The following is a 26,951-nucleotide window of genomic DNA, read 5'->3' on the forward strand; positions in this document are numbered from 1 at the left end:
ACATTATGAAGCTTTGTTTTTTACACGTTATAAAAATCTCAACTAAATGATTCTAACAACACCTTAAAAGACTACAAAATATGATCGTAATTTATTAAGAGTTTTGTTTAGGGGTTAATATATGGTTAATTACAATCTTGTTTTGTATTCTTACAAGGTGTATGATTAGAATTATCTCATCGAGATTTTTCAAACAGTACCAAATATGTAAAAAATGGAGCCTTAGTATATTCTTATTAATCTATTTTTTCTTTCTTTTTTTTTTCTTCCATCATTTCTCACTTCTACCAAGTCATCTTATCTCCTTTTTTTTTGTTCTTAACCATTGAGTTTAAATCTCATCTTTTAGTCATTTAATTTTTATAAAATTTTGAGTTAATTTTTGTTTAAATTAATTAATTTGCAACAAAAAAATCCTGAAACATGACTAAACAACAACTATTTTAAATAACAGCTGTATACAAAAATATATCATGAAACGTGACTATTATTTCAAATAACAATTATATATAAAAATAATATTTTTAAACATAATTATATTTAAACTATACTATTTTTTTAACGTAGATTATTTTCCCAAAACTTTTAAGAAACTACATTAGTTCTTTTAAAAATCCTTTGAGATCAGAGGTGTGCGTTGGGGCCTCCTTTCTTTGGTTTTTTATATCATGCTCCAATGCTTACAGTTGCTCACCGGAGACGAACCCAATAATTTATTTTCGAGATTGTAACTGCATTGTGCTAATTATATATGTGACCTCAAGTTTGATTATTGAATTTTATTATTATAACAAAATAAATATAATGTTTTTTTTTTGTTTTCAAAACAGAAAATAAATTACAGAAAAATAAATAATATGATTCTGTCTCCTTCGATAAGAGCTGGATGGAGCTTGGAAGCCACTGCTATTCTAGCTGCTCCCTTGAAGGCAGAAGCTTCCATGGTAGAAGCATTAGGAAAGTAGCCACAAGAAGCGCTAACACCGAGGTTCCCAACAAAATCTGGGAAAAAATGCTCTCCCTTTCTCCCTCTCCCCCGTCCCCCGCTAACCCTACCCCAACCAAAGCTCACTTCCCCACAAAATCTGCGCCGCCACCACTTTTTTGCCTGGATGAACCCACATCGTCACCAATAAAAACGCTAACACCGAGCCCCACCCTCAAAGGACCGATCTGGGGAGAGCATACCCAAACAACTGTTGGGTCATTCAAGCAATCAAACACACACAAATTTACGTGGTTCGGCAACTTGCCTACTCCACAGAGCTACTAGTTTGTATTAATCAAGCTTAGAAACAATACAAACAACAAAACAAGGAGGAGGAGAAAATTCTTCTCAACTCAACTCAACTCTCCCTAGCTCTCTCTCTGTGTTTCTCTCTTGTTCTTAATCTGTTCTCACTTCTACGTCTCACTCTCAGCAGCTCTATTTATAATCAAGACACTTTCCTTTAGTCAAATATGGTAGCCACCATTTTCAATGGTAGGCAACCTACCATGCCTAACTTTGCAGCCATGTTTGACATGGCTGCCACCACCACCAGCTTGTGTCCACACTTAACAATCTCCCACTTGGACACAAATGGTGCTAGATCTGTCTTTTAATCTCTGAGACCAACTGAAGCTTTACACAGCTTCAGTTTATCAAGAGTAACTCCTTTGGTTAACATGTCAGCTGGATTCTTGCTTCCGCAGATCTTTTCTAGCATTAGTTGCTCCTCGTCTAGCAATTGTCAGATGAAGTGATATTTGATCTGAATATGCTTCGTCCTGGAGTGAAATGCTGGATTCTTGGCAAGGAAGATTGCACTCTGACTGTCGCTATACAAAGTACCCTTTTCATTCATCTTGCCCAATTCTTTCAGAAAACTCTGCAGCCATACGATCTCTTTTGCAGATTCTGAGACTGCAACATATTCAGCTTCTGTTGTTGAAAGAGCGACGATCTTTTGCGAGGTAGAACTCCAGGAAACAGCAGTCCCTCCTAGAGTATATACATATCCTGTAGTGCTCTTTCTGCTATCAACATCTCCTGCTAGATCAGCGTCTACAAAACCTTCAAGTTTCAAACCACCAGCTGTGAAAGTAAGACATGTCTCAGATGAACCTTTTAAGTATCTCATGATCCATTTCACCGCCTCCCAATGTTGCTTTCCAGGATTGCTCATATATCGGCTTACAACTCCCACTGCATGGGCAATGTCTGGTCTGGTACAGACCATAGCATACATCAAAGAGCCGATAGCTGAGGCGTATGGAATCTTATCCATGTATCCACTTTCTAGCTCAGTTTTTGGTGACTGGTCTTTGCTGAGCTTGAAATGATTCCCCAGAGGTGTACTTACTGGTTTAGCATTATCCATACTAAACCTGCTGAGAACCTTCTTGACATACTCTGTTTGTGAAAGCTTTAGTATGCCTTTGTCTTGATCTCTGATGATTCTCATGCCAAGTATTTGTTTAGCAGCTCCCAGATCCTTCATTTCAAACTGTTTTGACAATTGTTGTTTCAGCTTGTCAATCTCCTCAATGTTGGATCCTGCAATCAACATATCATCCACATATAATAGTAGAATGATGTAGGAGTTGTCAAAATGTTTGACATAGCAACAGTGATCAGCCTGGCATCTTGTGTATCCCGAACTACACATGAAGTTGTCAAACTTCTTGTACCACTGTCTTGGAGCTTGCTTCAAACCGTATAGGCTTTTCTTTAGCTTGCAGACTTGGTTCTCCTTTCCTGGTATTTCAAACCCCTCTGGTTGTTGCATGTAAATGTCTTCCTCCAATTCTCCATGAAGAAAAGCTGTTTTTACATCTAATTGTTCAAGATGTAAATTCTCTGCCGCTACTATCCCCAGAACAACTCTGATTGTTGTGAGCTTCACAACTGGAGAAAATATCTCAGAGTAGTCAATCCCTTTCTTTTGTTGAAACCCTTTTACAACAAGTCTTGCCTTGAACCGTTTGCTTCCATCATGCTCAGTCTTTACTCTGTAGACCCACTTGTTTTGCAAAGCCTTCTTTCCTTCAGGTAGTGTGGTCAGTTCCCAGGTCTTGTTCTTCAGCAACGAACTCATCTCATCCTTCATGGCTAACTCCCACTTGCTTGAGTTTCCATCTTGTAAGGATTCTTCATAACTTAGCGGCTCACCACCATCTGTCAGTAAAATATAATTCAGTAGAAGTGTGAACCGTTGTGGGGGCTTTATAGTCCTTGAAGACCTGCGAACATAAACAATTGGTTCACTTGGCTCTGCATTGTCTTGGGTAGTGGTGGGTTCAGATGTGCTTGAATCTTCTTGTAAAGACTCTTGAGTTTTGTTCTGCTCGGTAACATCAGGAAGCCCTTCTAATCTGATGAATTCAGATTTTTGTGGACTTGTATCTGAATCAGTCATATCTGTTTCTGCACTTGATCTGTCTTTGTACAAAACTTTCTCATTGAAGATCACGTTCCTGCTTCTGATAATCTTTCTGTTCTGATCATCCCAGAACCGAAATCCAAATTCTTCATCTCCATAGCCAATGAAGAAACATTTCTTGGATTTGGCATCTAGCTTGTTGCGAGCATCAGAATCTATATGCACATAGGAAACACACCCAAAGACCTTTAAATGAGAGAGTTGTACCTCTTTTCCTCTCCATACTTCCTCGGGCAATCTGAACTCCAAAGGAACTGATGGTCCACGGTTGATCAAGTAAACTGCAGTATGAACTGCGTCAGCCCAGAATGTTTGAGGTAGCCCTGAATGCAACCTCATGCTTCTAGCTCGTTCATTGATGGTCCGGTTCATTCTTTCAGCAATGCCATTCTGTTGTGGTGTGCCTGGAATGGTCTTTTCCATTCTGATACCATTAACAGCACAATACTCCTTGAAACCTCCATCAATGTATTCTCCTCCATTATCAGATCTTAAGCATTTCAACTTCAAACCTGATTCATTCTCAACCATAGCCTTCCACTTCTTGAATGTTTCGAACACATCAGATTTATTTTTCAGAAAGTAGACCCATACCTTTCTGCTGAAATCATCAATGAAAGTTACGTAATACCGAGAACCTCCAAGAGATGCCACTGGAGAAGGTCCCCATAAATCTGTGTGCACCAGTTCTAGCTTTCTTGGTCTTAAGGCCCTGCCAACCTTTAAGAAACTGAGCTTCTTCTGTTTTCCAAGAACACAGCTTTCACAAATGTCTAGATCAACATTTTTAAGCTCTGGCAGTTTTCCCTTCGACTGAAGTATCTTCATCCCCTTTTGACTCATATGGCCGAGTCTACAGTGCCATAGTTGCGCTTGATTTTCTGCTTCAGTAGAGGCAATAATATCTTCACATCTTGTGGTCATATACAGGGTGCCGGTTTTCTTTCCACGAGCCAAAACCATTGCTCCCTTTGATACCTTCCACATACCTCCAGAAAAAAGGATTGAATGACCGCTCTCATCAAGTTGTCCGACTGAGATCAACTTCTTCTTGAGTCCAGGAACATGCCTTACATTTTGCAAGTTCCACGTAGATCCATTCATTGTCTTGATCTGCACTTCTCCTATACCCACAATCTTCATTGGTTGTCCATCGGCCAGATAGACTACACCGTGATCTCCAGCAACATAATTTTGCATCATCTCATGGTGTGGTGTACAGTGGAATGAAGCACCAGAATCAAGAATCCAATCATCAATTGGACTTTGTACAGCAAGAATCAAAGCGTCTTGCACCTCATCTGTGGTAGCGTTTGCAGAGTCAGCTTCAGGTTTTTTCGGTTTTGTGCAATTCCTCATGAAATGACCAGGTTTGCCACAATTCCAACATTCAGCCTGCTTTCTGGGTCCGGACTTGCTTTTACTTCTGTATCTTGATTTGGATCTGCCTCTGGATAAGCCTCTATCATGTCTCCTCCCTCGAGTGTTAATGTTGAGAGCTGATCCTGAACTTGAACTTTCACCTGAGTCTTTCCTTCGAACTTCTTCAGCTAAAATCAAGTCTCGGATGTCATCATATTTCAGTTTGGATTTTCCAGCTGAATTGCTCACGGCTGTCCTCATACCTTCCCAACTGCTTGGAATTGAAGCTAGCAAAATGAGTGCACGGATTTCATCATCAAACTCAATCTCTACAGATGACAATTGATTTGTGATGGTATTAAAGTTGTTGAGATGTTGTGTGACGGAGGTGCCTTCTGTCATTTTCAGGTTGAACAACTTCTTCATCAAGTGCACTTTATTGTTTGCCGAGGGCTTCTCATACATCCCAGACAAAGCTTCCATTAGTCTTGCAGTGGATCTTTCTTTTGTAACATTGTGCGCAACTCTTCTTGATAAGGATAGCCGGATAATACCCAAAACTTGTCTATCAAGAAGCAACCAATCTTCTTCTGGCATATTTTCTGGCTTGCTCCCCAACAGAGGAAGATGAAGTTTCTTCCCATATAAATAGTCTTCAATTTGCATTTTCCAATATCCAAAATCTGATCCATCGAATTTTTCAATTCCCGCAGCTTTTATTTCATCTGCCATTTTTACTGTATCTCCGATTTGAATTTGTCAAATCTGACCTTACAGATGTGTCCGGAACGGCCAAAAATATTGAAAACGACACTGAGATCACCCCAATCGGACTTCGGATGGCTCAGATCTTAACAATCAAAGTTTTGGATCAACGGACGGTGCAGATGAAGCCGCGTGTCAGTCCAGAATAGCGTCTGCGAAGCACTGGATCAAAACCCACCTTTGATGACGTGGCAAGATGACGTGGCTTCCACGTAGGCACACCGGGTCCCACTTTTGCTGACGTGGCAAATGCACGCGCGTTTCGTGCTGACGTGGCGGTGTCTGACGTGGCTGCTGACTGGTCTGATGACGTGGCAGATGACTTGCTGATGTGTCAGGTGACGTGGCAGGAGACTGTACGGGTTTGCTTGCGTGGCGGATGACGTGGCGGGTCAACCCGGTTCAGATGCAGGTATCCGGGTAGAGACGACGAGTGGAGAGCGTGCTGCGCGTGGGCGCGCGTAGGCAGTGGCTTCGTCGGCGCGTGGGGGCGCGTTCGGGCATGCAGGACGTTGGTTCTTCGCCGGGTTTTCACCAGTGAATTCGTCTCCTCTTGCTCTACACGATGGTATGTTCAAAAATACGTTTTGAGAACTTTGATTTTTGAGTTTGGATCAAACACCCTCTTTTTCAAGAACAAGCTCTGATACCAGTTGTTGGGTCATTCAAGCAATCAAACACACACAAATTTACGTGGTTCGGCAACTTGCCTACTCCACGGAGCTACTAGTTTGTATTAATCAAGCTTAGAAACAATACAAACAACAAAACAAGGAGGAGGAGAAAATTCTTCTCAACTCAACTCAACTCTCCCTAGCTCTCTCTCTGTGTTTCTCTCTTGTTCTTAATCTGTTCTCACTTCTACGTCTCACTCTCAGCAGCTCTATTTATAATCAAGACACTTTCCTTTAGTCAAATATGGTAGCCACCATTTTCAATGGTAGGCAACCTACCATGCCTAACTTTGCAGCCATGTTTGACATGGCTGCCACCACCACCAGCTTGTGTCCACACTTAACAACAACAACCCCATTTATCCCAAACAAACATGCCCCACCATCATGCTCCCAGTCCATCTCTCTGCATCAAACCATAGCTCCCTCTCATCAAAACCTTGTGCTGCCCACTCAGGGGTTTGCACACAAAAATATTGAACACCCAGTTGTGCAAACCTTCTATTTTGAATGTTTTCCCTCATGGCTCACTTTCACAGAGCTTAGAAAGGAATTTCAAAGACATGGAACAATCATAGAGCTTTTTGTCTCAAAAAGGCTAAACAAATCTAGGAAAAGGTTTGGTTTCCTATCTCTCCGCGACCCTGATGCAGAGATCACAGAAAAGCTTAACAAGATATGGTTCTCTTCCTACAAGCTCCGTGTTAACATTGCGAAGAATCAAAGGCAGGTCATAAAGCAAAAGCAATTACTTATGTCAACTATTTCACCTCAAATGAGAGCTCCAATAAAGCAAAAGGATGAGCGTTCCTACATAGAGGTGGTAAAGGAGAAACCAGTCAGGAATGTCATATACCAACAAGTGAGGAAGACCGTGAATGGCTGAGTCGTAGTCTGGTTGGTATTTTTTCAAGAGGTACTGACTATGCTAAGATTAAAAATAAGACGCTGAAGACCTTGCATAATATAGAAGGCTTCCGGTTCCTAAGGGCCTCTAAAGCAATCCTCACCTTCAAAACACAACAAGATATGCAGTTTGCGGCAGATGAAGAGAAGGATTTTTGTGGAAACTATTTTGAAGAGTTAAGGCCCTAGTGCACACTGATAAGGCCTCTGATATATTTTCATGGATAAGTATATCTGGTCTCCCCATTGTAGCTTGGAATATGGAATGCATCAAATGTCTAATGGGGGAAGAATGCAAGATCATTGGGTATGACTTAACTTCCATTAGTAAAGGTGCTATATCGGGGATAACAATCTTGGTAGGCAAATCACCATCTGCTTCTCTTAATGGAACAATAAATCTCAGGATTGATAAGGAAAAAGTGGAAATCCTCATCTCGGAGATTAAACATGAGGCTTGCACAGATTTGGCTTCGCTTATCTATTCCCTTGGGTATACTCCAAAGTCTGATTCAGAGTTGGATTGTAATTCATCACTGAGTGAATCTGAGACAATGGTTCTAAAGGAGAAACAATGGTTGCAAACAAGAACTTCACTTTTACGGACCTAGATTACGAAACTGAAGTGCTTATGAAGCAAAGTTTTAGCAGATGCGAGACAGTAAAAGAAGGGAACGCGTATGGCTATGAAGCCCAGGTTTACTTCCCGAAAATCCTGGACTGTTACACGCTTCAAGACTCGACTGCAAGCGGGAAATGGCTGATATCTACCCCAACGACTCCAGTCTCTAATATTCCATGAAATGATAAGGAAAACGGGATACATAACATGACTATCATAGATGAAGATCAGTAGAGTTGGCCTAAAATGAACCTAGTCCGCAGCATGACCCTTAGGAACGGTAAACAGATTGGTGCCATTAAAGGTCTTGATGGTCAAAGGATGACAGCCACTTCAACTGATTCAAATAACAGTGCTAAAAATGAAGAATCAATTGATTCCTGCATCAGAGCAGTCAACCAAAGACTACAACTTTCTCAGCCCCCATCAGACCTCCCTACAGCTTGTGATGAGATTTGAGCTATGAAAGCAATTGGTCAAAAATTGGGTATCGACTCTGAAACAATTGGAGAGAATATTGAAGTCACGATCTAAAAGGCCATCGATGTTGAACAGGAACATTGGGACAGGTATGTCCAGTAGACATATATGTATCTGTGCATGGTTTTATGCTACTTTTTATTATTCTTAGCTCGAATGTGTGTGGTTTGGGATCTAGTTATAAAAGAAAGGCCATGAGCAAGTATATTAAGGATTTTAATGTTATTGTATGTTTTATTATTGAATCTAAACTTTCATGTTTGGACTCTATATTCTCTAGTATGTGGCATGCTCAGAATATTAAATGGTTCTGCATAGAGGCTCTAGGTACATCAGGTGGGTTAATAGCCATGTGGGATGATGATCTCTTCAGGGTAGATTCGATTGAATTTGCTGGGAGCTGGATTAGCTTATTTGGCTCCTTTATTGATGATACTTTTAATTATGTGATCACTGGGTTTTATGGAGCAGGTTCTAGAACTAAAAGAGCAGCCTCCTGGATGGAGCTTACTGAACTCAGACATGCCTTTTTAGAACATCCCTGGTTTTTAATAGATGGTTTAAATGAGATCTTATCTAAGGTAGATAGAAGCAGTGGTCTGCTAGATAGGAGAGGGGCTTCAGAGTTCCAAGCTTTCATTGATGGTTTTGATTTGGTTGAATATCTGCTGGTGTTCATCTGGTTTAGAGGTGGTTTTATGAGCAGGTTAGATAGAGCTTTTTCTCACACACAATGCCTATCTCATTTTAGCTCTTTGAAATTGATTCATTTGGATCATGGTCTCTCGGATCATTGCCCCCTGCTTGTTGGGAAAGAACAAGTGCATTGGGGATGGAAACCTTTCAAATGTCTAGACTGCTAGCTCATGGCTCCTTTATTCCATAACACCCTCAAGGTCTTCTGGGAGGATATTGTGCGTGATATCCCTAGCAACTTCTAGGTGATCTGAAGAATCAATGCTCTAAGACTAAAGTTAGGCTAGTGGAATAAAACTGAGTTTGGAGATCAGGACTGGGCTCTGCAGAATCTCCAGTCTTCTATTCAGAACCTCGAGGATCAGGCTGAAAACGATGGGCTGTCTGACTTTAAAAGAAAAAGGCTATATGAGCTGAAGGGTAAGCAATGGAAACTCTGTAGATATGTAAAATTTATATGGAGACAAAAAGCTAGACAGTCTTGGCTCAAGTTGGGGGACAGAAACACTCGCATCTTCCACATCTCAGCAAAAGTCAGGGGATGCAAAAACTATATTCGTTAAATTATATATAATGGGAGCAACCTCTCAAGTCCAGCTGAAATCAAAGAAGGAGCCAAAGCATATTTCTCAAACATTTACTCTGAACCCCTAATTTCTAGACCCACGATGGGTAATGCATGCTTTATGAAGCTCAATCAGAACCAGACTACATGGCTTGAAAGAGATGTTACCATAGAAGAGGTTCACTTAGCCATCTTCAGCAGTGAAGGCTCCAAGGCCCTAGGCCCTGATGGTTTCAACTTCAATTTCTATAAGAAGTTTTGAGAGTTAATGAAACATGATTTATTCACAATGGTTCTTGAATTCTTCAGGAGAGGTAAACTTCCTAAAGGTATTAACACCAACTATATTGCTTTAATTCCAAAAGTTGCTGGCAGCTCCTCTTTTAATGATTATAGACCTATTAGCTTATTAAATGGGTTATACAAGATTATTGCTAATATTCTTGCCACCAAGCTAAAAGAAGTTATGCAGTGTGTGGTTAGTCCCTCCCAATCAGCTTTCATTACTGGCAGGAACATCCTAGACTCGGTTCTTATTGCCAATGAAATGCTGGATTCTATAAAATCTAGAAGTTGTCAAGGTTTCCTTCTTAAACTTGATTTCAGAAAAGCTTTTGATACTATGTCCTGGTCTTATCTTTATGATGTTATGGCTACATGAACTTTGGTGCTCGATGGAGAAAATGGATTGTGGCATGTGTCTCGACTGCAAGACTTTCAGTCTTAATCAATGGTTCCCCCACTTCTAAGTTCGTGGCTTCTTGTGGTCTTTGACAGGGGGACCCTCTCTCCCCTTTTCTCTTCTGTTTGGCTACTGAAGGTATCTCAGTTCTCATCAGCAGGAGCTTGAAAAATGATGCACTGTATGGGATGGACTCTGCAGGTGTAAAAGTTATTCATCATCTGTAATTTGCAGATGACACACTTTTTTTCCTCCTAAATGATCTTTAATGCCTGCTAAATGTCAAAAGAGTGTTAAGATGGTTCAATTTGTGCTTGGGGCTCAATGTCAACTTCCATAAGAGCAGTCTGGTGGGTGTGAATGTTGATGGATATATGCTGAAGGGATTTCTGGTGTTCTTAGGTGCAGATGTGATACTCTTCCAATCAAATACTTAATCAAATACTTGGGGCTCCCTCTAAGTGCTAATCCAAATAAGATCTCCACATGGAAATTTGTTCTCTCACAGATTCGAGGGAGACTCAACTCTTGGAAAGGGTGGCTATTATCAATGGCGGGGAGAGCAATTATGATCAAAAGTGTAATCTCTGTCATACCTCTCTATTACATGTCCATCTTCTGTATCCTAAAGGTAGTGGTCTGTAAGATCACAACTATGCAGTCTCGGTTTTTGTGGGGTGGGAGTATTGATAACAGGAAAATTCACAAATTAGCATGGGAAACAGTGGCAAAATAAAAGGATAGGGGTGGTCTTAGTGTTGGGACTATATCGGCAAAAAAACAAAGCTCTCCTCTTCAAGTGGATTTGGAAATTGGGAAGCAATGACAAAGCAAGTTGGGCTGATTTCATTAAGGAAAAATATAGTCTAAAGTTCATAAATAGGGTCCCCCAATTCAAGAAAAAACTCTCAGGGATTTGGCGAGGTATCTACTCTACCATTACTAGTAAGGATCTTGATGGCACTCTTATTCATGCTGGCTGTAAATTTAAAATGGGTAATTGTAACCATGTAAACTTTTGGTCAGATACTTGGTTGACTGGCTTATGTTTAGCTAACTTTTATCCTGCTCTCTTCCGTCTGTCCTCCTCCAAAGCAGGGATTGTTAGTCAGATGAGATACTGGATAGTGGATACTTGGAATTGGAATTTGAAATGGATAAGACCCCTTAGTACTAGTGAGAATCTGTTTTTTCAAAGGTTATTGTCTGATCTTAATCTTGCAGTTATTCATCGATCGAAAGAAGACAGGTTGATTTGGGAATGGAGGAAGGATGGAGGCTATACTGTAAACTCTTGTATGCTTGCCCTTAAAAGGATTAGGTCTGCTGGAATTAAAACTTATGTTACAGATGTCTGGAAATCTATTTGCCCTCCAAAAACAGAAATGACTTTATGATTGGCCTTAAATGAAGGCCTCTGTACAAGAGCCTTCCTGGTGAAGAGACACATCCTGAGCCCTCAAGATGACTGTTGCCCTTTTTGTGAGCATCATTTTGAAAATGTCTCTCATATCCTCATGCATTGCCCAGTGGTCTCAAAACTATAGAATAAAATTGTAGCTTGGAGAGGTCTGAGCTAGGTAATGTCATATGCCCTTGATGACCTTCAATGTTAATGGCTAGGTCTTCTATAGAAAAATCATTATAAGTTTGAAAGATCTGTTTTGGGGGGCTTTATGTTTAGCATTGTCTAGACTATATGGAATGCTAGGAACATTTTGATATTTGAGGAAAAGCAGCCAATCTGGAAAGATATCCTATGGCATTTGTTCTACTTTGCTGTAGGTTAGATAAGAAATCTGAATTCTTCATTTTGGTATACAAGTGCTGATTTGTATAAGAATCACGAATATATTTCGGCTTGATCCGCTTAAGTTCTGATTTCGTTTGGTTTTTGTGTTGTTGCTCCATTAGTAGGGTTGTTTGTTTTCTTATTTTTCTTTCTTGTAATTAGGCTGATGTCTAGGTTACAACCTATGTAGCTAAAGCTCTGCTCTCTTCTCTTTTTATTCTATATATATTCTTGATTTCTTAAAAAAAAAAAAAAAAAAGAGTAGCCACAAGAAGCATAAAGAATACTACCATTCGAATTCCTTTGCTACCACACCTGTACTGCCACTGTATTTATCACCCAGAAAGCTTTGTAAAAATTAATTTTGATTGCACCTTATAGAGGAGGCTGCCATGAAAGCTGCTAAGGCTTGTCATATGAACAAAAAAACAGCTTTATCCAGCCAGTTCTCAATCACTACACCAAATTCCCAAACTAAGCTGTTTGGACTATAAGCTGGGGTGATGATTTAACTATGTATTTTCTAAAATAGTTCTCACTGTCAAATATATCAAGATTGGCTGGAATGACCTGATATAAAGTTGAGATTTTATGTGAATATGCAGTTTTTATGTGAAATCAATTTTAAGTTTATAGAGATCGTTTTGTAATCCAATTGATGGATAATCGAAGAAAGGAACCAGCAATTTTAAATTGCGTGAATACAACTTAGTACCTGATCAAAAAACAAGGGTAATGAAGATTGAATTCCAAGTAATGCAAGCAATTTCAAAAACAATTTCAAAAATTATTTTTAAAATCAACAAATTAAAACTATTTAAAAATACAATAATATCATTTTTAAGTAATTTTTTTTAAATATAAAATAAAGTTTCAATCGCAAACATAACTGCAAAAATAAATATTCCTCTACTCAAATCTAATCTATTCCTCAAACTTTTAAATGTTATTTTTTAATAATTTTAAATGTGAATGTTAAAATATTTTTTTGGAGATATTGCTTTGAAATATGTTTTTTCAAGAAATCTCCTCCGACATCAATCTATCTATTTCTTTCTTCAATATAATTGATGAATTTATATAAGATTCTTTGAAGAAAAAAAAACTACTAAAATAAAAAAGATACAGAAATATCTGAATCAAGATATTTTGAAAGGAAAAATATAATGTTTTTTAAGTTTTTAGTAAATAAATAAATCAATCAGTCAACACACACAAAAAAAATATTATGAGTTGATGTTTATGATGTAATTTAATTTAATTTATATAAGATTACCATTTTCCCAGATAGCATCTCAACATTTGCTATAATTCATTATGTTATTTCATATAAAAGTTTCTGATATGTAATGAAATTGCTTGAAGAAGTAATATCTTGTTCAACAAATTTCCGACATGTTTTAACTCTTGATCATTGGCTGTGGTCCGTTCCTTCTTCTGGACTAAAGAAAAACCAAAGAGAACATGACTTTCATGTTCTTTGAATTCATTCACTTAACCAAATAGTAAGTATTCATGTTAACTATATATGCATGCTAATTATGTGACAACTAATTAAATGCTTTTCATTATGGGATGGTTTTTTAAATTCATATTCATATGTTTTTTTTTAATATGGTTGAAAAAAAAGATATAAAATAATTTTAAATTTTAAGAATATAAATTAAATTGATAGACCATCAAAGATATATAAAAAAGACCTTAAATTTAAGAAGCCTGATGTCCAAAAAAAAACAACTTTGAAACTTTTGTATTGCTATGATGATATAATTAACAACAAACAAATTAATAATATATATTTAATTAACTAATTAATGTGTAAAGTACTCTGATCACTATGAGTGCTTAACTTATCAAAGAAAAATAGAATAATTATTTGTTTTTTTAACGAGCTCCATAGTTTAAACTTTTATTCTTACATCTAATTTTTAGTTTGATACACATTAAATTATTTTTTATGATTTTTGTAATTATATTTTTAATATAAATGATATATTGTGGCATCATTTAGATCCTTGAACTGCAACTTGAATATTTTATCTCGTCTAATTACTCACAAAAGTTTCTATTAGATAACATTTTGAAAGTTTAGGAATTGAAAAAAAGTTTTTGTTAATTGATTCAATATTAAGTAGGGGAAAAACACATCTGCAGGGATGTGATTGAAATTTGAAACTTTAGAGGGGGGGGGGGGGGGGGGGGGGGCTGATTAAGTAGCTCTCAAGATAAAAATCATAGCTCAAAAAGGTTACACAACGACCTTCGCCTAAAGGCTTCCAGTTGATGGACCCTGGCATAACTAACTGACTAAAAATCTTTCTGGAGTATTTTTTTTTTAAGGACGACAGAGACTAGAGGAAAGCAATCATCACTCCCTTTTCACCGGAAATTATAACTTTCTTCTTTCAATCCCGTCGTTAAGTAGGAAGAAACAAGGCACCAAGACCTCAAGTTCAAAAACCCTACTATTCATGAGCCCCACTTGACTGGCAACTGAAAAGCAAGGAAATATTGTAACCATGCGCGCATGCACCACCGCCATCTCCACCACCACAGCACCTAGGATTCCCAGACACTCACTCCAAACAAGAACTGAAAATTTCAAGGAGGTTGGTTCCTTTTTGTTATCAAGGTGATTTTTTTGTTTTTTATTCCACAAAAAATCATGCAATATCAATAAGAGATGTATTATAGGTGCCAGAGGAGGGCAGGCACATTAAATTGTGGTCTAGTGGGTTAGGATACTCAGCTCTCACCCGAGAGACCCGGGGTCAAGTCCTGGCAACGGAACTGCTTTCATTTTTTTTTTCCATCCAACTATAGAGTTGCTTTGAGCAGACAGGATGATGGTTGCTAACTTAATCCATACGAAAGTCTACATTGTCTTTAAAACCACAAGGACTTTTTAATCAAATTGCAGAGATCTGATTACATCAGCTTTAGATTTCCAGACGTTTTCTGAAATTCATTCACCAGGTCTATCAAAGCTAGGGGTGAATATCTGACCAATAGCTTCAAGTGCAGAAACAGTGCTTCCGTCGATTGAAATGAGAGGCCTCCATGGGAATTTCAGGTATGTTCTGCAGATTAGATGAACTGGTTAGTACAGTAATTAAGCAGGAGCCATAGTGGATGGTGTGAAATATAAAACGAAAAGCTTGACAAGACTAACAATTGATTTAGGAAGACCTATAAAGGCAACATACAGTGAAATAATCATCTATGGGATTCCTGATTTGAAGAGTAGCATATTCAGAATCCGTCCACAGCCACCTACTGGACACATGCACATACAGTGCTTATGCAGATTCACATATTCACTGCGGTTAAATTTCAATTGATGCCTTATCGATAACCCTTATCCAAATTAGAAAAGATTAAGACAACCTTATAATTAGATTTCTCATGCAAACAGAACATTTCAAGATGCAAAAGTCTTCTTCTTTTTGAGGCAAAATTCTCTTTGCTATTTTAAGAACCGCTACAAGCAAAAATGAAATTCCAAACAAAAACCATCAATAAAGGAAAGGGAGACTTCATCAAAACCAATTTAAGCACCTTAGTTTCCATCTTGCCAGCACAAAATATGTTTCGGAATTGACACCCTGCATGCAAAGTCATATTATTGGGCATTGTTATCAGCAACATCAAATAGTGAATAGTTCTATGTAGAAAAGGAAAAGGTTTAGCTCAAGGAGGATGTAAGCCAAGGAAATAGTTGCATGTGCTCTTCAGTTCAGACTCCCCCCCCCCCCCCCCCCCCCAGGGCATATTAGAACTATAAACTAGCAAGAGCAAATTGTTAGACAGCAACTCTTGTTATCGTAGACACCTATGCGTTTGTCCACATGGTTTCCCATAGGATACCTTTCATCCTTCATTCTTTCATCCCCTATATGGAGGTGATGGTAGGAGTGATTTTGGCAGAACTGATTAATCAGAATCAATAGAGAAAACAAGTCCAGATATAATCTCCTACTACAACCTAAGATGTTCTAAAACATGAGCACTAGCATGAGAGGCTGCTAGAAGGAGATATACCAAGAATTGCTGCACATCCTATGCATCTGCACTTAAACTATGAATCCACAGAGTTCTCCACACTGAACTCTTGAAGAATCCTCTGTGCAGCTTAGATTACAGGACTACAATAGCAAACTGTCCAAATGCATTTGCCTAAAAAAGCGCATGTGGGATCAAGTACGGAACCAAGGAGTGTTAGTTGAAGAAATGCTGCAGTAAAATGTAGATCTGAGAATTATTTTGTGAACAAGAAGAAGTTCCAAATCCATTACAAGCAAGCTTGGAGGAGGGCCAAGCACTGCTGCTCATTTTTAATGGATGAAGCCAACAAGTCTTGTACATGTACCAAGAATTTAAGGTCTGGGCAACCCTAAACTCCTTTTAAGCCAAATTTTTAGTGTCCTCAATTATATCCAGCAATTTACTGATAATTCAATAAATCATTGTCTCCAATAAATGATTTATAACATAAGCATCGTGGAAGTATATGGTATAGTAAGTGATACGTATTTTAGCATGATTATATAATAAAGCAAAGCGAGGAAACACTTATGCTTAAGCACAGGGACCATGTAAAGCCAAATCACAAAACAAAACGCCCAAAAGGGCCTTAAAATCCTAAGAACGTAAGATTATAAAGAGTGAACAAGAGATTCGGCTTAAGGGAGTGAAACCAAGGGGGTATATTCTTGTTTTGGTACAAAACCCCCAGCTAACAAAATTTCCTTAAAAGCAAGCACAGAAACACTTGAGGCAAAACATGAACTTTATGAAAAATTTCAAAGTAGTATGTTGAGTTTGGGCAATTGATCAAAGAACTTGACATTCTATACAGGCAAGAGAAGTTATTAAAAAAAAACAGCTTTATCCAGCCAGTTCTCAATTACTACACTAAATTTCCCAAACTATGCTGTTTGGACTATAAGCTGGGGTGATTATTTAACTATATGTTTCCTAAAATAGTTCTCACTGTCAAATATATCGGGATTGGCTCGAATGACATGATATAAAGTTGATACTTTATGTGAATATGCAGTTTTTATTTACTGTGAAATCAATTTTAAGTTTATAGAGTATGTTTACCTTCTCAATGTCTTGTAATCCAATTAATGGACAATCGAAGAAAGGAACCAGTAAGTTCAAATTGCGTGAATACAACTTGGTACCTGATAAAAAAGCAAGGGGAATGAAGATTGAATTCCAAGTAATGCAAGCAGACTCTTATAGACTTTCATGGAACAATTAGAGACGAGAATTTGATTGAATATAGTTTCAGATCAGTTAGGGATCTCTTCAGTATCTGATGATTTGGCATAAATGAAACAGCTGAAAGGTTTTTACCTTGGAATTTAATGGTTGGATCTTCAAAGATACAATCCTCATCGAAAACCCCTGCTTTTAATAAATAATAGAGCATTAATTAGCATGGGCAACTGTATGAGTAATTTGGTGCTAAAGGAGTAATTATCTGGATCTTCTATTGAGAGTAGGGTTGAGATTTTCATGGAATCATACCCAATGCAATCCCAAAACTCATGCTTGAGAATAAAATGAAAACAAAACTGCAATTTTGTTAAGCCTGAATGAAAAAGAAAGTTCAAGCCAAAACCAGACAAGGCTACAAAGGAAGTGGCAGTAACCCAAAACAGGAAAGAAGAGTAATATATATATAAAAAAAAAGTCTACAACCCAAAAACAAAGACAAAAAAACATGTAGGAACAAGAGAGAAGGTCATTCAGCAGCAAGAAAATGGTCTGTGGCAAGATCTAAATTGACAAACTATTGTGGGAGAAATACTTACGGTGCCTATCTGTCTTGGATTCAGCAGCAAGAAAATGGTATAATGAGCCATTTTTACATATTGCGCTCTGTTGTAAAACATTGGGTTGTGTGTGCGGCATTTAACTAGGCCTGCTCCATGAGACAGATTTTTCTACACGGGCCTTTAACGCCCTTTGTTTTACACAGTTAGCCGCAGTCTGAGCTGAAAAAAAAAAAAATGCTTGAAACGCAGACAAATGTGTATCCCACAAATCAAACGGTTAGAATCCAATTTTCTTAAAGCCAATTTGTTTGTCTTTGAAAATCAATTATTGGTATTTTAATATTTTTAAAACAAAAACAGAAATGATTCTTAAGAATCAAAATTCTCGTTTTTAATTTGCCAGTACCGTTATTCCTTATATATGCTCTTATTAATGACCAATAATTAGTCAAATTTAAAGAATTCAATGAGTGAGGAAAACATTAGAAAAAACAAAGGAAACGATTGTCGGATCTTATATTCATAAGATAAAGTTTATTTTGAACTAAATATTTGTTTTGCTGTATTTCATAAGATAAGTTTATTTTTCAGTACTTAGATGAGAAAAACTTGTTGAAAAATAGCATTAGAATGAGAAAATTAATGATTGAAACCGATTTCAATTACAAAAAATATCGGTATTGATATCAAGATATTTTCATCAAAATAAAAAAATAGCTCAAATTTCAAAATATATTATTTTTTTAAATAATTATAACAAAATACATAATCTAAATATGTGTGCGAAACCAAATTCACAATTAAAGATACATATATTGAATTCTTTGTCTTTTTTCTTCATCCTTCTTTAATGTTAGGATTTTTGTATTTTTTTTAGATTTTTTAATTTAATCATTCGATTTATTTTGAATGCATATGTTTCAATTTGATTTATATAAGATGACCTCATTTAAACATCTTTATATTTGCAATTCATTTGATTCATATGACTTCCCGTGATCACCTACAATTGCAAGAGAAAGAAAGTATAACCAATCAACCTGCAATTAAACTAGTTCATCATGCAATTAATGTCGGGTGTGACTTGTGAGAATAGATAGATTGAACATTTCTTTTAATCTATATATATATATATATATATATATATATATATATATATATATATATATTTTAGTTATTACCTGTTGGTGGTAGAAAAAGACGAGGAAAACAACAGCCCACATGTCGGATGTGAGAATAGATAGGTTGGACATTGTGGCTCAACTTAACTACTGTATACATTATGATTTCATCACAGAACGTTTTCCATAAATACTTTATGATTGTTATCAATATCTCGATGCATGAATGAGTTTCTGTTTTCAATAATATCTCTGTGTTTATGTTGTTAAAGAGAAATATAAAACAATTCTTGAAATCTTAAAAAGATTCTTTGTTAAGCCCACAGATTAATCCAATTCGTTAAATTCTTTGTTTCTCTACTTGTACAATTAAAGATAGATATACTGAATTCTTTGTCTTTTTTCTCCATCCTTCTTCAATGTTGGGATTTTTATATTTTTTTTGAATTTGTCATTCGATTTATTTTGAACCCATATTCGTAATATGTTTCAATTTGATTCGTAATATGGTCTCGTATGAACATCTTTAATTAGCATTTGCTATTTTATATGACTTCCCAGTTCCCACGCCGGAATCTGTGGCTAATGAAGGGGAGCGTACTAACAACTGAATTTCCAAGTACTTCATGATGCATCTACTCTATTAATTATAAGCAAGTTCAAACCCAATGAGCACGATAAACGTGTTATTGGTTGGTGAAGCTTTCATGGCATATACAGAGAGGCCTCCAATGCGACAGTTTGTGACATTTCATGACGGATTCATTGTATAAGTAAAGAAACAAAGAAAAGAAAAGAAAGGTTGTCTCGGACCATTCAACCACGATAAAAAAAGCTACAAAGCTGTCAAATTCAGGAATGTGAAAGCAAAGAAAACCACAATAAACGTGATTGGCTACGATACGTTCCGTCCACTTCACTAAAGAAAAACCAAAGACAACATGACTTCCCTGAGACCCCATGGCACAATCTGGGGCCATGGGAGTTCACTAGCTGTTGAATTTCCATGTTCATGATGCATCTACTCCATGAGCATGATTAACAGGTTATTGGCTGGTGAAGCTTTAATGGCATAATGCTGTGGATGTGCTATGACGTAACAAGAAGCAATTAACACGACAAGTTGTGACATTTCTTGACTGATTCAACACTCGCTAGCGATCTCTTCAACTTTGCTAATTACGCACAAAAACAACTTAATTACAACAGATCCACACATGATATCACAGGCATAGGAAACTTTATACCGCCAAGCAAGGGCGGAGCCAGAAATTTTTCTTATCCTGGATTATTAAATAAATATATAAATATTTTTTAAGATCAATTATTAACTCATATGCATAAATTTTTGAAGTTAATAGTAAAGTTTTAATTAAAATACACTATTTAAAATATTAAAAAATAAATTTGAAAGTACATAAAATTGAAGTGAAAGTAAAAATAAACTCACTATTAAAGTTACATTCTTTGATATTTTGTTGAATATAATTCATCTATAATCGAATCTGAATCGATATTGTAACAACCCTTCAACCGGAATAAAATAACAATCTCATGTCAACTGCAAACAAAGTAATTAAATTTTTTCCCTCTCTCAATTCCTCCTTCCTTCACTTGATTCTTTCTTAGATTAGTGTTTTATAAGTTGGATTTTGTAAGTTTATAAAGTTATTTTATCACTTTTCTTTTTTTTTTTCCTTGGATTTTTTTTATGTTTTTCCTTACTTTTCTCTATTTCTCTCTAACCTTTTCTTTTCTTTGTTTTCCTACTTCTGCCTAGTTGGCAACATATAAAAGAAAGGAAGAGCTGATTTATTTTATTTTTTAATGGTAAATAACCATTTTACTCTTAATGAGTCGTTTTGCTTTTATTTGACGGTTCTTTTTTTTTTGTTAGCACTACTAATCTCCGTTTATCCTAAAATTTTAACCAGATTTTATTCAATATATTTTAAGATCCCTCGTAAAATTTCAACTCAATCTGATGGTCGGATTGAAAATTACACCCAATAACGTACGTAAAACTAGTCAAATTATGATTTTTCATCAAATTTCTGAATTTTTCAAAAAATTCTGAAATTTTAAGCCAAGATAAAACATCATATTAGAAGATTTCACGCAAATTTTTAGAATTTTTTGATAACTCAATCAAGAATTATAAATTGTTTTTTACATAAAACTAGTCAAAAAATATTGATAAAATCTTGACCTGGACTACAGCCCAACCCAGCCCTTAACATACCTCCGCCCTTGCTGCCAAGAGACTAACCTGCAATAATATCTTATTAATTATTTTTTAGATTTATTTGAAAGAAAAAATAGATATAAATAGAAGAGATAATTAATCCTAAGTGGAGATATACATGCATAGAACAATTTTCGATCCACTGTCTTAACATGTCATAAGACTATTATCCTTCTGAAATTAATAGCTACATCCAATAATCACCAATAGACGATAATTGTAAAAACCAAACCATCCCAACTGTTAAGAACAACTAATTTTGGAACTTGAAAATAAAAAAACTTGACGAGGAAGAAGCTGGTTTCCTCAAAATAATAGAAGCCAAAGATGAGAAGATTATAACGAAATAACACAATTGGTAACCTTTTTCAATATCATTGAATTTGTCTTATCAAGATATTTTTGATAATATCAAAATTCTTGTCATCAGAACTTTGATGTAATTCCATGATTTTATTCATTCATTCTTTTTTTTGTCTCTCCTCCCTTCTCTTAAATTGTCATTATCAGTTACAGTTTTCACTGGTAACATTTACCAAACCATGATATTTCATTAAAACTTTTTCTAAGTGTGTTATTTTGTCAACAATATTTTCAAACAATGCTAATTTGTTTCTTTTTTTAAAATTGCATATTGGCAATATTGGCCAAATAACACAGGTGGAATTATTTTTAGTTAAATAGCACTGTTTGGTATTTATCACAGCTCGCTCCCAAATGTGAAATTTAAAAGAGTCACGTTTAGTAGACACAACACGTACTGAACCCTGAACTAATTCTAAATTTAAACCCTGAACAATACCCTAACAAGCCCCTAACCTTGACTAACCTGAAACCCTAAATCATAAAAACTAAGCCTAATTTAAACCCTAACCCTAATTAACCCCTAACCATAAGCCATAAAAAACTAACCCTAATCCAAACCCCAAACTCTATCCCTAATTATAACCCTACACTAAGTCTAACTCTAATCCAAATTGTAAACACTAGCTTTAAAATCCAAACCTTAAATTCCAAACCCTAAATCCAAACTTCAAACCCCTAGCCCTATAAACTAACCATAAGTCCTAACCCCAAAACCTAACCCCAAATCTTAAAATGAAATCTTTAAATTCTTTAAGTGATTATACAAATACTCCAACATGGTCTCTTTTCTTTTCAAGCAACTTATGTTCTTTTCTTATAAGTCGGTCTATTGTTACCTGTATAATAGTAATTGGTTTTGGTAATAATGCAACATACAATGTTCACTTGTAAATACCTCAATAAATTCTAGACAATCTAAATATAAAAATTCAAAAAATAATTAATATTCAAAATTTCTCAAACAAGAAAGCCTACAACAATATTAATATTGCAACTATATTCCTCCCTATTGTCTTCATTCACGTGTCCACCTGTAAAATTTTGATTTGAAATTCTACTTCTCTAAAATAAATTTAAATATTCAAATATTCAAATTATGATTATAAGGTTTAGGAGTCGCCGCCTAATGTAATGATCACTAGGAAACTTAATGGTCTGTGAAAGTTCAGGTAAAGGGCTGGTTGTGCAAGAGGAAGACGCATCACCCCTAGTGCACCCTACTTAAGATAAACTTCATTATTGTTTTTCTAGGTCATGTTTATATCCATTGGTCTTATCTAAGGTTCAAGGTAGATCTCTCTTCGTGAGCAAGTCTCTATTTTATTGGAGTAAACTAATTATAATGGGATTTTTTTGTATTTTTGGCAAACCTTAATAGATAATCATAAACGGTTTACGATATCTATTTTTATATTTTATTTAAAACATGATAACCTATTTTTTGTGTTTTTGGAAAGAGGAAATTAATTTAATTATTTTTTTGAAAGAAAACTTTGACAGAAAATCAGGTATTTTTAATACCGGGTTTGTATCTTACAGTGTAAGTTTACAACTTGATATTATGCAAAATACTTGGGAAAACATGTGAGGGGCCCACAAATAGTTTAAAAATTCCCTTTGGAAAATTTGAATTTTTTTCTCTCTTTTTTTTTAAATATTTCTTTTAATATTTTAATATTATTATATTATTGTATTATTTTTTTATTGAATAGGCTAGACTCGGACCAACCATCTAGGCTAGCTGAAATGGTTCCAGCTCGACTAACAGCCTAATAACATTTCTCTCTCTTTGTTTTTTTTTTTTTGGCTGGACCAGGTTCTACTATCTAGGTTGGGATGAAACAGGTCCAGCCCAGGACCACATGGTCGCTAGCCCAACCTAGCAACTATGTTAATTAATTTGCCTTATACATACAAAATGTATTCTTGTTCTGCATGTAGTGGCTAGTCTTGTAGCAGGGGGATAAGAGTTTTACCTGGAGTAAGGGGTCATAGCCAGTGGTCCTGCTGGTGGAAGAAAGGTTTGTGGTGGAAAGGAAAAAAAATCTGCAATGGTTATTCCTTAAGTAAAGGTGGTCGGTTGGTGGTCGTATAGATGAATCATGGTGGAGCTATCGGTGAAGAAGCCAGCGACAAAGTGGTTGGTGGCTTTAGAAGCTGAGGTCGTGGTGGTAGAGGAGGAGAAAAATGATAATGGTAGAAAAAACCAGGGGGGGGAAGCTGATTTCTTCCCAACTTTGGCCTCTAATTTCTTCTTACTCAATGCCAGGAATCCACCCTTATTCATAGGGGGTGGAAGATGGACATTTTATCTTTATTGGAGACAAATCTTGGCCCTTGATTTAAACTAGAAGGATCCCAACAGTTGGTTTAAAATTGTCGTCATGGCCTGAAAAAGTTGACAGCGGAAGGCTACCTAAGTTGGCCTTTTTGGGGCAGCGCCTCGGTGGATGTAAGAGTAGTTGGCCGACGAGATCTACTATAGGGTATAGTACAACATCAGGTCATCATGGTGGTATATGGTTTGTTCTATTTGGTTGAGAGATGAAACATTAAATGTCATTGAAAAGTAGCCATGCGAACAGCTTTTTTAGGCAAAAAGAAGAAGATGATGAATAATAACCACACGACAAGTTGTCTGGTCTGTTCCTTATTTTTTTGTATTGTTTTCAAAATGATGTCGTTTTTGGCTTTAGGGTTCTAATATAGGAATTTGGTCAAACTTCAATTTGATCCTCTGGCTTTTGATTCCTTTCAATTGCATCCCTAATTAGCTTGAAACTTTTAATTTTATGCAATTTTTCCTTGCAGAACTCTAACATCAGGGTTGAATTTTAGCGCCTTTATTATTTTGGTACCTGGTTTTGAATTTATACAAATTAACCCTCAATTGACCATTAAACTTTCAAATCTATTAAATTTCACCCTTTATTTCAATCAATTTAATCCTTAGAGTTTGACGCCTTTTTTTTTTAAAGGTCATTATTTGCAAATTTCTTCAATTTAACCCCTAATTGACCCAAACCTTTTGATTCTCTTGCAATTTCACCCATGATTTGTGTCGATACACGACGTCGGGCGACGGCTCCCGCTTTTTTGTTTATTTAACAAAAAGGGTTTTTTCTCGATTGGGGGAAACAAAGATTTTATTGGAGTCGCCATCTAGTAATTTGAGGGAACTAGAAATCCCAAATTAGACACTGGTCCCAGAGATTCGGGTACGGGGTTAGTTATGATTAAGGGAAGGTAGACACCACCCTTAAAACATCCTTTCAAAAGAAAAGTTAGCCTTACTTGTGTGTTTTTTATTTGATTCAAATGCGATTATATTTTGGGCTTATTTGTAATTCTTTTTTAAAAGATTAACGTCGGTCCCTAAAAATAGGAGACACGTTAAAAATGACATCAGTCCCTAAAAATTAGGAGACTCGTCTAAAAACTGACGTTTGTCCCTAAAAAGGAGAGTTACGTCTGGGTTACCAAAAGAAATAATGGATATAATCCATTATATTTTGGGTTTATTGGTAATTTGTTTTTTTTAAATGGTTAACGTCGGTCCCTAAAAATAGGAGACGCGTTAAAAATGACATCAGTCCCTAAAAATTAGGAGACTTGTCTAAAATATGACGTTTTAACCCTAAAAAGGAGAGTTACGTCTGGGTTACCAAAAGAAATAATGGACATAATCCATATTTGGTATTTACATTTTTGACATCGGTCCTTTTAAAAAAAGAGACGTGTCGACTTTGATTTTTGTATTTTTTACAACATGCAAGAAAATTTACAAGCATTTATATATAAAAAATATCAAAAATACCAGTTGAAACCCAAAAAATTACCTGAGTGTCACTGTATAGGTAAAAGACTGAAATACCCTCGGATTTCTCAAAAAATTACGAAAATGCCACTGGCGGCGCGTGTGGCACATGCGTGGTTACTGTTGGTGGCAGCGAAATTTTCCGGCGAGATTTGTGACCAAACGATGGTCGATCTTGGTAGATCTGAGGTCGAGGATTCTGATGGTGGTGGTCTCGATGGCCGTTGATGGCTGACGAAGGAGAATCGACGGCTTGAAGCTTCGGTGGCCGACAACGATCGCGGTCTTTTTCCGGCCAGATGAGGCGGAGAAAACGATGAAAACCACCGGGGTTTTTCTTTATAGCAGGGGAGAAACCTTTGTGTGGTGGTGCGGAGGCTGGAGACGACCGGAAAGTGGAGATCGAATGGGAGAGAGAGCGTCGCCGGCGAGAGGAGAGAGAGGCTCTGAGATGTGCTATGGTGTAAACGCGCGCACGGTGCACCGGTGCAGCTGAAGGCTGTGGATCGTTGGATTGCCGTTGAACTGATCCTGCGGCTGTGATTGGCTGGATCTGCAAGTTGATCGGACGGTCCGGATGAACAGAGGTGATCTCGGGTGCGACGCGGTACACCGAAATGGCGGTACACCCGGTGACGTGGCGCAACGGGATCAAAGCTTAGATTATTTCAAGGGCTGAGATGTGTTTGGGTTTTAATCTGGTGTGGTAAGCCCTATTGTACCCTATTAGATCAACAGTTCAGATCCAAACACTATTAGATCTAACTGTTAAGATATATTTGGTATATTTCAAATTGTTTTTTTTTTTAAATCAATATCCTACTCGCATGAAGAAATAGTAAAAAAAACGTGAATAGTAAAGATTTCTTTTCTTTCTTTTTTTTTCTTTCTCTTTCTTCTTTTTTCTTTCCTCCTCTGGCGAACTGTCATTGGCTATTTATAGCCAGTCACAGGGAGACATGCAAATCTTTAAATTTCCACAAATCTTATTTTTTAATCACCGTTTGCTTTCGGCATTTTTTTAATCACCGTTTGCTTTCGGCGCAACGCGTTGCGCCGTTTGACAAAATTTTTTTATTTTATTTTATTTTATTTTTTTATTATGTATAATAATATATATTTATATAGGTAAAATTAAAAACTCAATTTAGTATTAGAAAAACCTGATTCAACCGCTAAAAATCCATTTTAATGACCGAAAATTATGTTGAAACACTGGGAAAAAAACTTTTGATGGGTATCAACCCAGTGAACCGGGTTTTGGTTGAAAATTATGGTTTTTGACCCGAAACAGCTCGAAACTCATTTTTTACCTTGGTCGACATGGTTTGACCCGTATTGACTCGGTGGACTCGGTTTTGGTTGGAAATGACGGTTTTGACCCGAAACTCATTTTTTACCCTGGTCGACATGGTTTGACCCGTATTGACCCGGTGGACTTGGTTTTGGTTGGAAATGACGGTTTTGACCCGAAACAGCCCGAAACTCATTTTTTACCCCGGTCGACATGGTTGGACCCGTATGGACTCGGTGGACTCGGTTTTGACCGAATATGACGGTTTTGACCCAAAACGACCCGACACTTATTTTTTACCCTGGTCGACATGGTTTGACCCGTATTGACCCGGTGGACTCGGTTTTGAT

At 36.7% G+C, this 26,951-nt stretch overlaps 1 protein-coding gene across 1 annotated transcript in view; it reads right to left on the reverse strand.

Moving 5' to 3' along the window:
• The window catches only part of LOC133669680 (uncharacterized), a 276,271-nt gene that overhangs the window by 20,043 nt on the left and 229,277 nt on the right, over positions 1-26,951 (reverse strand). Inside the window, 1 exon segment of the mRNA XM_062089913.1 lies at positions 15,528-15,574. Within this exon segment, the coding sequence (XP_061945897.1) occupies positions 15,528-15,574 (47 nt within the window).

Source organism: Populus nigra, chromosome 12 (assembly GCF_951802175.1).
Source record: "Populus nigra chromosome 12, ddPopNigr1.1, whole genome shotgun sequence".
Taxonomy (NCBI): Eukaryota; Viridiplantae; Streptophyta; class Magnoliopsida; order Malpighiales; family Salicaceae; genus Populus; species Populus nigra.